Source organism: Alnus glutinosa, chromosome 4 (genome assembly GCF_958979055.1).
Source record: "Alnus glutinosa chromosome 4, dhAlnGlut1.1, whole genome shotgun sequence".
Lineage (NCBI taxonomy): Eukaryota > Viridiplantae > Streptophyta > Magnoliopsida > Fagales > Betulaceae > Alnus > Alnus glutinosa.
In genome coordinates this window covers 9926889-9940673 of record NC_084889.1, presented here as the reverse complement: position 1 = coordinate 9940673, position 13785 = coordinate 9926889, and the positions used below count along the sequence as shown (strand labels likewise).

The 13785-nt window shown below is 34.7% G+C and overlaps 1 protein-coding gene across 1 annotated transcript; it reads left to right on the top strand.

Annotated features, from left to right (window-relative positions):
- The first annotated feature begins 7602 nt into the window (after positions 1-7602).
- On the top strand, positions 7603-9086 carry LOC133867149 (uncharacterized protein At4g06744-like). Its single transcript, XM_062303840.1, has one exon. The coding sequence runs from the start codon at positions 7725-7727 to the stop codon at positions 8946-8948; it is 1224 nt and encodes a 407-aa protein (XP_062159824.1). The 5' UTR covers positions 7603-7724; the 3' UTR covers positions 8949-9086.
- Positions 9087-13785: the final 4699 nt, after the last annotated feature.

Below are 13785 nucleotides of genomic sequence, written 5' to 3'. Positions count from 1 at the left end.
TCCCTTCTTACACGTGAAACTTAGAGAAACACAACCTAGAACCAACTTGTCTATAATTAATAGGGGTGAAATCCTAATTATGGTTATTAGTTATTAGCTAAAATCGGTAACCGTAACTGGAGTAGTCGGTTGGCCAAAATCGCTAACAGGCTCCGATAACCGGGTAGCCGGTTAATCGGTTGGTATCCAGTTATCTGGACCGGTAACCAAAATTTTAAAAAATTGAGTTTTTGAGGCCTAATTTAAGTATTGGGCCTACTTTTTAGGCTTAGTTTAAACTTTTTTAGCCCTTTAAAAAAACTATTTCAACCTTTTTTGGCCTAAGTTGAAATTGAAGTAATAGTGTAAAATCTAAAATTTTATTATTTTAGTTTTTTAAATAAATAAATACATTTAAATATTATATATATATATACCTGAGTACCGGTCATAACTGGTTTCAATATTTTCTAAAATCGGTAACAACTTATAACCGGCTTTTACGCCCCTAATAATTAATGAGTGCATATCTTTGGAAGGCTATGAATCTACATTATCTAAAATAGAAGATATCTGTATTTTATTTCATTTTCAGGGCAAATTGTCTAGGATAGTTGCTCACTTTGCTCTTGTGCGACTCTTCTATATATTATTTAAAGACGTTCTTTTTGAAATTTTTAGTAGATCTAATAATGGGCGCGGGTTTTATTTATTTACAGCCACAAAGACCCTTCATTTTAGAATTATTAAATTAGCTACAAATTTATTTGTAGGTTATTCTTGCAAATCAAACTAATAAAGTGACATATATTCTTAAAGTATGTGAAAAGTACGTACTTTTTTTTTTTTTTTTTTTATTAATGTTATAAGTAAACATATAAAAAGTACATAGTATTTAAAAAATGTGTTTTTTTATCTATATAAAAAAAAAAAATGTGTTTTTTACGCGCTAATGAACACGTCACTCTCATAATTCTTTGAAATACAATGACTACTTAAGGTTCTTAAATAACTTCATCCCATATTCTACTTGTTCTCTCCTACAATAAAATGTGTTAAGGGTGCTTTTGAGATTGCGATTTCGTAGAGAAAAAAGTGCGATTTTAAACCAAATCGCAGAAAATGAACTGTTTGGAAACTGCGTTTTTAAAAAAATTGCGATTTGAAAACGCAGAAAAGTACTTATTCAAATCGCAGGCAATGTGGTGCTTGTTTGAAAACGCAGTATTTTAAAAGGCTAAACTGTGATTTTAAAGGTCAAACTGCGATTTTGTCAAACGCTTAACTGCGTTTTTAAAAATCACTATTTTTAAATCGAACTTTTTGAAATTGCAAACCGAAACAGTTCCTAAATCTTAAAGCTTGTCTCTTTGCCTTTGGGGACGCGGATCAACAATATTGGGTGCTTCTCTTTTTTTTTTTTTCTTTTTTTTTAATGCATGATTTGACACTTATGACATAATATTGTATCATAATATTAACACGTTAAATGAGATTTTTTTTTATGTTTCTTAAGTTTATGAAACATCAAAAGAACTAAAAGTTGTACCCTAAATCTAGAAAAATAAAAGTGGTTCTATTAATATTATTTTAATATAAAAACTTTTTATTTCCTTTCACATTCCTCTAATATTTATTTAAAACAATATTTAAATAATTTCTCTTTTTTTTTTTCTTAACATTTAATTTAAAGAATATTTAAATGATATATAAAAAAAATAAAAAAATAAAATTATTGTAAAATGCATTTAAAAAAGAAAACAAAAAATAATTTATTTTGTAAATTAAAGAAAAACTGATGTTAATGCTCTTTTATAATTTCTTTCGTAAGCACCCTCGTATGTTAGTTTAGTGGGAAGCCAAAATGATTAGCAGCTGGACCCAATTATCCATTAGCCGCCACAAAGGAAATGGAAGTGGGAATCCATTTGGGAAAGTAAGGAAGAATTTTATTTTATTTTATTTTATTATTTTTTTTTGTTTTTAGTATGAAAGAATTGAAGTAACCTGCCGCACTCCTTTAATGGGTAGGACAGGTTGACAAGTGGACAACTGTTACCCACCCATCATCGAAAGCCAAATTAGTTTTATTTAATATTTAAATGTATTTATTTATTTAAAAACATTTTTAATTTTAAAAAAACAATGGCTTTTTTGTTGCTGCTTGTTTGCGACCTAAGAAAATTAAAAAAACACTTTTCTACATTTAGATTGTATGAAAAATTGTTACGTATTTTTTATATTTTTATGCAATATGACACAACAAAAACGATCTATGAAAGAATAGTGTGTGAGAATATAATTTTTGGAGGAGATATTGAGATCTAATGCAATTGTCTATCTATATTACTTGAAATTTAGGCAGACAATTATGAAGAGGCCCTTATAAGATTAACATGATCGGGTAAATGTTCATACAACCATAGAGCTATTTGGGCAAATATGTCTTATAAAGAGTTTTCTTATAATTGTTTGTCCGAGGGTGTGGAAGAGCAGTGAAAAAATAGTTTACATAGATGAAAAGCGTAAACTATTTTACTCATCGTAAAGATTATTTTTCTTAGTTAATTGAAAACCTAAAACACCATGCCAAATACTTCAAAATAAGAAAATTATTTTCTAAAAAATATTTTAAGTGAAAACAAACTAGGCCTAAAGATTTAATCGTTTTCTATGGTCCAGCTCACCTCCATTCAAACAAAATTAATATTCAGGCAATTTAACTAAAAACAATTATATATATGACCCGATCAAGTTTTCTAAATAACAAAATTAGTTTTAAAATTTTAGAGTATTTAATGTAAATGCAATAATACAGAAATTGTTTGTAGGAAATTTCATATAACCTACATATAAGATTAACATGAGTCTTTTGGCATGTGAGAAGTACATGATGTTTTAATAGCATGTGCTTCTTTAGCCTTTTTTCATGTTTTTTTTAATAACATTAATAAAAAAATATGTGATTTTCACATGTTTAAAGGACACATGTCACTCTTATATGTAAGTTGTATGAAATTTCCTATAAACTGGTTTGTAAGAAATTTTTGTCCTAATAATAATAGGCCCCCAATCAACTTTTCAAAACACGAAAGATACTGCAAGACTTGTGATGGAAAATATAAAATTAGTTTTGTAGTTATACTAATTTGTAATAAGTTCTTTAAGGTTTAAAAAGTAGTTTAAAACCCTTCATTATAAGTATAAATGATTAAAAAAAAAAAAAACCTTCTCAGCCCTAATTTTCAATTGAAATTTTGACAGAAATTGTTTTGAGTGACATGCACATCAACACTAATAATAGTACGACACGTGCCTCTTATAATAAAAATATAAAAATGTATTTTAAAAAAAAAACAAATATATATAGATATTTTAGAGGGTGGTTCGGCCACACCTAATTTCGTCCAAAGGGGTTTGATCCACCTCCTTTGGTCAGCCTAGCTTGGGTTGGTTAGAATTTCCTTTATATATATATATTGGTGTTGATGTGACACTCAAACAATTTTCGTTAAAATTTCAAACGGAAGGCCATGTTGACGAGTCATTTATCATTTATGCTTATTACGGAGAGTTTTAGGCCGCTTTTTTAAATCCTAAGAAACTTATTGTAGATATGTGCGATACCATGAAGTGATTTTGCTTCTTTTTTTTTTTCAAAATTTTGTTACAAAAAAATTGAGTGAAAAAGTGCTTTTATTTGTCTTTTTTCCTAAGCTAATGGAGGGATGGGAGGTTATTATTACTATTATTATTATTATTATTTTCTAAGCAGTTATCATTGGTTTCTATTTTAATTATTATTATTAGAGTTATGATCATTGGATGTTGAGAGCGTATATATGTCGAGTGGAGTATGATTGGGTGGTCGACCACTAAGGATAAAAGATTTATCACGAATGCTGGGGCTCATAATCCCGGTCACTTCTTGAGTTGTCATACGGAAAATAAACTATGTGAAAATAGCAACATTTTCGTTTGAAAAATGACAAAAACAAAGAACATCATACGAATACATGCACTTAGACATTTACATGGGTAAAGGTCACCTCCGGTTATAAATGGACAATTAGTTACTTTAATCCCTTCAAAATATATAAAGTTTTAATTAGATTTGGAAGTTTAAAAATTTATAATTAACTCTTTAAATTATTCAAAAAAATATTTTAAAGCAAGTTCTTTCGTAAATTCCGCTGACAGAAACTTATAATGACCGACCTCTCATATTATTATTTTTTGTGTGAAAATTGATATGGTTAAAGAGAAGCCTGCCCAAACTTTTGCATGCGACTTAAGAAAGTTGATTGCGTTTCATATTTAATATTTGTTGGAACATTTTCTGCCGGTATATCAATCGAAAGTACATGCAAAAAATGAGAGAAGTAAGGAAAGGAACTCGTCGGTGTGGGCCGACGGGAGATGACTCTGATATTTAAGTCGGTATATATCTAAAAAAATGGCTCGAGATAAAAATAGAATAGAGTTTTGGGAAGAGACGAAAAATGACTTCTTTAGAGCATTCCTAGTTGCTAAAAATCACTTTTCACTATCTATTTTGTTAAAGCATCCATAACAGTATCATCATTTTCGTTATCCCCTTTCACTATTCCATTTAAATATTCATTTTTAAAGATTTTTTTTTTTATTCTTTCTCTAACATTTATATGTCTAGGGGTGTGCACATGGCAGGGTGGGACGGATTTCAGCCCTTGTTGCCCTCGCCCCGTACCCCTGCGGGTCCCTAAAATCGCACCTGCGAACCGCACAAAAATGAAAAAATCAGTGCGGTGTGGGGTGATGCGGGGAGGTGTGCTGCGGGGCGGGGGATGTGGTTTGTGCGGGGCGGGGCGGGGCGGGGCGGATTTAATACCTAGATCTCGAACATGCCATATTTTCTCAGGAATCAAACAAATCAATGATTTCGCAACAACCAAACACTAAACTAAGCCAAACCAAATAAAAACGAACAAATTTTTTTAAAAACACCCACTTTAATCACCATTGTGCCCACTCCTAAGCTTCGCAGCTCACCAAAATTCCCAGGTTTGTGGGAGAATTTGATCTGAAGACTAAAGACTCATGGGGTGTGGGTATAGGAGTATATCTGAAGAGTGAGAGTTTAGACGAGGGATAGATGGATTCAACAGTTTTATGATGGAATATGGACCAAGGGAAAATGAAGAAGATGCAATGGTGCTAGGTTAGAAACAAAGATATAAGAAAATGAAGGGGAAAATGAAGAAGTTAAAGCGACGCTAGGTTAGAAAAAAAGAGAAGAGAAAACAAAGTGAAACGGCGCTAGGTTAGATTCGTTAGAAACAAATAGGAGAAATGATTCAAAGTAACCTAGGTTTTCTTGTTTTTTACTTTGTTTTAACACACGGGGAGGGGCGGGGCGGGGCCTCAAGGTTTTTTAAAACCCCAACCCGCAACCCGCCCCTCCCCGCAAAATTTTCACATAAAATGACCCGCACCTGCAAATTATAAGGCAAAACCCGTGATTTTAGGGGAGGGGTGGGGCGGTTATGGGTGGTTCGTGTGGGTGGGCAGGTTTTTTCCCACCCCTAATTCTAACGGTCATATTTTTAAAAATTTGTCTTTTTCTAATGGGTATATTTTTAAAAATTTGTTTTTTTTTTTTCCCTAAGCATAATGTTTTTCAAAAAAAAGGTCATATACTTTCCATATAAATAAACATTAGGATAATAAATAAAAGAGGAAAAGAGAAATGAATGTTTACTTTGAGCGTGAAAAAGAAATTTTTTTAAAAAAAGGTATAGGAGAGAGAAGTTTTATTATTTTTTATATGTTTGGTGAGTGAACAGTATTCACAAAATCGCCTCTTTTAAATGATTGAGAGCCCGAGCGGGGCAATCCTAAGTTCCTAAGTCCTAACCCATTCCTCATGTCAAAGTCTAAGCTCATGATGAATTGTGAAGAGGCCCAGTTGGCATTAGACCAAGAATATGTTGGGCTTCTACTTGTAGGGTCCAAGCCTTATCAAACCTTGAAGGGGTGAACCGGGCCCATATGTGGGTGCCTGGTTTCTAGAGATTGGAGATAATACTAACCTAAGGTTAAGAGGATGGAGTGCATTCACTATGTAATATGTATGGTCCATCACCCAAAAATTTGTCATGGCAAGTCCACGTAGACTTAACCGGTGGTCATAGGTTGAGAACGGATCTTAGGGTCATGCACAACCCCAACGTATTGGAGATAAGGGCATGCAAAGTCATAGAGTAACAAGTGAGAGAAAATTTGTAAGCCAACAAAAGGTACAACCCTTTTAAGAGGTCAAGAAAAGCTTTTTAATTATGAAATTAATTATTTCTTGGTTAATATGTTTGACTCAACCAATTTTAAATGGAAAATGTTAGATTTACAACACCAATACAACAACTGTACAACAATCCCTCACATGAGGGTGGGTCCCACATACTGGAGCCCACCCTCATGTGAGAGGTTGTTGTACAGTTGTTGTATTGGTGTTGTACAAGAATCAAATCCCATTTTAAATGGTTTGGATGTATTACTTATTATGTATTTTAGAGTAATTTTATTAGTACAGTAAATGTTTATTAAGTGTCCATTAAAAAATTAAGTGGCTTTTAAAATCATCATTTGATCAATCACGTGCCCAATGGTGATTTTAAAAGCTACAATCATTTTTCGATAGACACTTAATGTACTAATAAAATTATTCTGTATTCTACTCGAGAAATGTTATATTTATTTAAACTTTTACAAAATGAGCCTTACTAAGATGATATAGAGCTTATTTATTGGTACCCGTAACATTTCTTTTTATTAATTCTTTTGATCATCTCCAATGAATAAGCTTCACATCAGTTAGTAAGGATCTATTTGTAAAAGTTTAAGTATATGTAGCATTTCTCATTTCACTCACATTTTGTTTCTTCGTTTCCATGTACACGTGGCTGAAAACGAGAATGAAAAGAATTAGGAAAAGGAACTCTTAGGAGTAGTTGATTTAAAACTCACGAGTTTGCAGTTTAAAAAAGTGTGATTAAAAAATAGCGATTCAAAAACGTAATTTTTAAAAATACAGTTAAACATTTGGTAAAATTAAGTTTGACTTTTAAAATAGTACATTTTTAAATATGCATCCCCTTGCCTATGATTTGAAAACACAGTTTCTTTTTTAAGTTTTCAAGCGACAATTTTTTAAAAACGCACTCTTGAACGATACAATTTTTGCAATTTAGTTTAAAATTATACTTTTGTCTAGCTAAATCACACTCTTAATAAGTGCTTTGTGTGGATTTAGGTTGGATTCAAAAGTGATTTTAAAAGTCGCATCAATTTTAAAAAAGAATTAAAAAAAAAAAGTCCCTAAATTAGTCTTTAAACTATGATTTTCATTAAAACCTTTATTGCTTTGGAGTATTTTTAATAAATATTTTAGTTAGATTGTCTACACTGGGGGGCCTCTTGTAATTCTCAGCGTTTCTTAGTCTAATTAGGTAACTAACCCAACCCCCAGGCCCCAGGGGCCGGGGTTGGTAAATCACTGCTCACAGCATATTTACGAGTGGGAAGAAAGAAGTCTCGTCCTCATCTTGAATATACGCGTTAGACGGAGACAGAGTTGTAGACGTTGAAAAACATTTCGAGATGATTCTTGAATTTGGCCTATGTTGCCACTTGCCACCTCTTCTTATAACTATTCCTTCTTTTCTCTCTCCATTGAGTTGCTCTGAAAACCTTCGATCCAAACCCAAATGGGTCGACGAGAGAAGATGAGCAGCAAATCCACCAAAGCTGCCGTTGCGGCCCTCGGCATTCTCCTTACCTCTCTGATTGTCAAATCTGTAGCATCACATAGAAACCAAAGCAGTGGCTGCAACGGTATGCCCATTCCCTTCCGATGTAGGAAAACTGAAACTTTGGTGTTTGCAGAACAGAGGCTTGCGGTGGTCTACCCTGTCATCCAAAAATTCAAGTCCATCATCACCTCAGATCCTCTGGGGATTACCAAATCGTGGGTTGGCTCAGATATATGCAAATACAGAGGATTCTACTGTGAAAATCCCCCAGACAACCTGTCTGCAACAGCTCTCGCTTCCATCGACTTCAATGGCTTCCAGCTTGGTGCCCCAACGCTTGACGGCTTTCTTGATCAGCTTCCTGACATCGCTCTCTTCCACGCCAATTCCAACAACTTTTCCGGCACAGTATCCCCCAACATCTCTAAGCTTCCATATCTTTACGAGCTTGACATAAGCAACAACAAGTTCTCTGGCCCATTTCCTACGGCTGTTCTGTTCATGAACAGCCTGACATTCTTGGATATTCGGTTCAATCTGTTCACTGGGTCAGTCCCACCTCAAGTATTCACACAGAATCTCGACGTCCTGTTCATAAACAACAACAATTTTATGCAGACGCTTCCTGATAATCTGGGCAGCTCCCATGTTCTGTATCTCACTCTCGCCAACAACAACTTCACGGGTCCAATCCCAGGAAGCATTGCCAAATCTCTGTCGTTTCTAACAGAGGTACTTTTTCTAAACAACCAGCTAACAGGTTGTCTGCCGTACGAGATTGGGTTTCTAAAGGAGGCCACAGTGTTTGATGCAAGCAACAACCAGTTAACCGGTCCTTTACCGTTCTCGTTGGGTTGCCTAGACAAGGTGGAGCAGCTGAATTTTGCCGGTAATCTGCTGTCCGGCATGGTCCCGGAGGTGGTCTGTTTGCTGGAGAATTTGGTCAACTTATCGTTGGCCGATAATTATTTTATGAATGTAGGGCCGATTTGTAGGAGCTTGATTGAGAGAGGAGTGCTTGATATTAGTAATAACTGCATTCCTGATCTTCCATTTCAAAGATCAGTAGCTGAATGTGCGGATTTCTTCGCACATCCAAGGATTTGTCCCAGAATGTGGACTTATACTTGTCTAACCTGTAAACTTCCTCACTGGCCTTCCTGTGACTTCAATTCCTGAAATATTGGCTCCTCCACCTTGTGTCCTTGACCCTTCTTACTTTGCTTATAGAAGGCATTGGTTTTCAATTTTTATTTTTATCTTGTAATATATGGAACTCTCATTTGTGTGCTCACAAATTATCATTCACTTCCTTCCTTCGGTGAGTAATCAACTCAACACAAAATTAGTGTATTAGAATTTTGTATAATCGGGTGGATCAGTCACAAGTCAACTCGCTTAACATAGCTTAACTCATGTGTGACCCGCATAAGTAATATACAACATAAATTAAAATAATTTTTATTTTACAAGTAAAAAAAAACACCCTCAAAGAGTAAAAGGCTAAAATTAATCTACAGCCACAACTAGCACCACTTCTCACTTGCTCTTCTCGAATTCTCATGCATTTTTAAAAAAACATATTTAGTAGAGCATGTTTAATAAATTATTTAAAAATTCAGTTCTCAATAACAATGTTGTAATTACTAGCACTATTTGTAGTATGTAATCATTAAACTTTATCAATTGCTAATGATTTAGCAGTCAAGCAGTGTTTAAGCATTGTATATTGAGAGAAAATAGTGCAAGTTAGAATATGTATGCTGTTAGTTATGTCTTTGCAGATGGTTGAAACGGGTTAAACCGATTGTGTTTGGGTGAATCCAACACGATCTATTTATCAAATGGGTTATGCGGATTGTGTCGTATCACCTGCTTAGTTAAATGGATCGTATTATGGTTGACCAACCAGACACAAACAACCAGCACAAATTGCCAGCCGACCCTAGGCACACTGCCATTCTGTGCTCACTTCCAATATTTGCCATTCTGTTTTCACTTCTTTATGACAGTATATATATAGTCCCCCTACTAATCATAATTCATAAGGATTGTCCATGAAACTTGTGCTAACAAATTCGCCAAGTTGCATGATGATTGGCTTTGCCATTGCCAATTATACCCTAAGCTTTTGTACTGGTACTAGAAGTAGAACAGTACGTACTCCTGCCCATGGATCCCTTGTGCCCCATGTATTAGTTAGTAATCAGGTTGAATCTGGAGAGAGTTAGAGTTCCTGTTAAAAGATTAAGCTGCAAAAGTTAAGCTACGCAAATGGACATGTATATTTGCTATGGCAGGAGTGGTCGTGCTCCACTTAATAAGAAAATATCCCTTTACAGTCTTAAAGAAACCCCTTATAAGTCCTATGCGTTCTTGAACTGGCCCATCAGAGCTCAATGGCACAACTTAATGGGGTATACAATGAAGAAAAGTTTCTTTTTCAAAGAATATGGTCCCAAAATTTGATGAGAATTCGGTGCCATCTTTCTGCTGCCTTAAAACCTCTGACCCTGATCTCTGCAACTCGCTTTTTCCAGGGCATCGCAAGTGATGATGGATCGGAAAGGTCCTCAACTAACCAAACGCATTACAATCTCCAACTACAACCATGAACCACCATCAACCATGTGGTCCAGCTTAAAAAGAGCCTCTACAAAAATAAAATATAGTTATGTTGGATCAGAAAGGTCCTCGTCACCGGTCACTATTCTTCGTTTTGTGTTTAATTTAACTGTTAATGGAAAGCCGCAGATACTAAGCATGAGCGTTATCTGTCAATTAAGATATTGAGTTCAAACCCAACTAATGACGTTTGTGAAGAAATTGGAAGCCTATTCGTGAGATGTTTGTGGAGCGCGCAGTACGAATTCTATTGGTGATTTGGGAGTGTCTTATGATGTCCAACATTTTTATCTTATAAGAAATTTGAGTCTAATCAGTTAGTGGGTTATATAAATTATATAATGTGTGATGTAAGGTTACGATTTCTATTATTCAATGAAGATTTACATTTTCTAAACTATTTGCTTGAGTGAGATATTTTGGTTGATTGAGATTCCTTTATCTTTTCTGTTTTTGATCTATGGCATTAGCCTCCCGGCCCTCCCCTTTTCCCTTTCCTATATTGATGATGCACTTAATTGATCGACAGACCTCGGATCAAGAATACTAGCGAGAGAGAGATGGAGGTAGTCCAGAGAAATGTCGGGGGTGACTGCGGAAGATACTTCGATGCTTAAGTCAATGAGAAATTTAGAAAGAAAAGAGAAAGGGAATGCAAGAATGGTAAGGTGTTTAGAATGAATGTAGCTGCAGTGAGTGTTTCCCTTGCATATGCATAATGTGTCTTCCCCTTGCATGGCATTAGACTAGTGTTGTCCAGATCCAGTGATACGATAAGACTCTGGAGGGACTTCATTACTTATCTCTCTGCTAAATTAGATTGATTAGCAGTTAGAAACCTGAGTCAGAAGACTCAAGATGATTCTATATATGATGCTAACATGTAGTAAAAAGCCATCAAATCATTGGTTCATGAAATCTATGACATGCAAATTCATGCAAACATAACCTATTTTAACATGATTTCATGAAAACTAAAACTTTATATGAAACTTTTAAATGAAACAAGCATAGTGAAAACTCACAAAGAAAGTTGATGAACGGATAAAAGAGCTTGTGCTTGAGGCCTGTGCTGCAATTGATCTATTGTAAAATAGGGGTTTGCGGCTAGCTAGAGGTACAAGGAGGTAGGGGTTTGTGTTCTCTTGAAATTTTTTGCAGAGAAAACTGAGAGAATGGGGGCTGCTAGGGGTGCACGATAGCTAAGGGTACGTACGTGTTTAAATAGGCTTAGAGTTCTCCAATTGTCTCAAGGATTAAGGGTTTAAGAGACCACAACCTAGGATTTAATTAAGAATAATACTATATGCAGTACGCCTAAGTCCTATCATCTCTTATCCTCCCGAAAGAGATGTGATTTTTAAAATCTCTATTGAATTTGAGGTTGATCACTATTAAATTTTGATTTAATAGTGACTTTTAAAATTACATTACCTTTGGGAGATAAGAAGGGAATATAAGTCTTGCATTACTCTTTAATTAATGCTCTGTTTGTTTCGGCGTAAAATGATTTCGGCATTTTCCGGTGTTTGGTAGGGGTGAAAATAATAGTTAATCGGAAAATGATTTCTATTTGACCAAAAATGCTTAGTAAATTTCGAAAAATGATTTACGCTTTTTAAAAGAGTAAATCATTTTCCGAAGACGCCAAACGCATTCGACCCCTTTTAAACGACATAGTCGACCTTCACGTTCAAGCAGTCGACCATCACCGAAATCCAACAACATCCAGTCAATGTCGCCGAAATCCGTCGACAGAATCCGACCAGTAGACAATTCCAGCGGTTCTGGCAGGATTCCGACCAGTAGGCCGGAGTTCGACCGTTCTGTGCCTGAATCCGGCCAACTCAGATTCCGATGAAACTGTTCGGATTTCGACCTTTATCTCAGATTCTTGCTATAGTAGCTGGAATCTTGTCAGTCAGTGACAGAATCTCATCACTGGTGATTTTTATATTATTTTACATTAATATTTATATGTTTTGAATAAAAATTGATTTATATAGGTTAATATGATTGAATAAAAATATATAAAAATAAAAAAGTAAAAAAATTGTGATTTTCCGTACGTGCCAAACACCGAAAAATGTTTTCGGCGAAAAGTATTTTCCAAAAAAATGACTTCTTTGAAACCATTTTACAACGGAAACCATTTTATGTCGAAACAAACGGAGCATAAATGAAAAATTGCACAATTTGAACAAAAATACCCCTGCATGGTCGACTGCTACAGGGCTCCTTTAAAAAAAGAAAAAAAAAAGAAAAAAAAAAAAGACCATGCTAAAATAACGCTAAACGCATTAAAAATCTTTTTGACGAAAATTTCATGAAAACTATGATTTGAAGCACTCATACCACTTATAATTTGAATTAATGCTCCGTTTGTTTGGACGTAAAATATTTTTTGTATTTTTCGGTGTTTGATGCAACCGAAAATAATGATCAACGGAAATCATTTTCAATTTGATCGTAAAAGCATTTTTAATTTTTGAAAAATGATTTACGGTTTTAAAAAAAGCATAAATCGTTTTATAGATTTAAACTCTTCATTCTTGTAAGCACGTTTGTGGGAATCCACCACCGCCGGGCATTAGAGTTTGTTGGTAGCCTAAATCTATCGCTGAAAATTTCCAAATTTTAGTATCCAATCGCCGAAATTCGGCGACGTTCGGCCACCGTTGCCAGATTTTGACAACCATATTCCACCTAAATTGGCCGGAATCTGGCCAGTATGGTCAAAATCCGACTATACTGTGCCAGATTCCAACCTCCTTCGTTGGAATCCGGCTAACCCAGATTCCAGCAAAATTGACCAAAATCTGGCCATTGGCCGTCGAAATTCAGTGAAAGTGGCCGGAATCCTGTCAACCAGTGATGTAATATCGTCACTGGTGGTTTTTCGCCTTTGATGATTTTTTCGTATAAGCCAAACGCCAAAAAATATTTTCAGAGAAAAAAATAATTTAGTTAAAAATATTTTACGGCAAAAAATATTTTATATCGAAACAAATGGAACATAAATTGAATAAAAATGCATTACCTGCTTTTGAAAGCAAGTTTATGAGGAAGATATGGACGAAGTAGTGTGTAACAAGTAAAGCCAATACTCTTAAGAATTTAAGAAACGTGTATTCAGGTGTCTGATGAAATAATTTTGAAAATGGAGATTCATTGGACAACAGAGGATTGTGCTACTGATTAATAATATATGTAGACATCAAGAATGCATCAACCCAAAACTGATTTGGAAAGTGTGATTGAGCAAGAAGCAAGAGACCCATCTCCATTAAATGGTAATGTTTTCTCTCTGCCAATCTGTTCTGTTGTGCAGTATGAGGACAGGAAGGACGATGAATAATCCCATGTAAATCAAGAAAATCAGAGAAAGCTT

Coding starts and splice junctions, on each gene's coding strand:
- LOC133867149 (XM_062303840.1), top strand. CDS start 7,725: ATGGGTCGACGAGAGAAGATGAGCAGCAAATCCACCAAAGCTGCCGTT.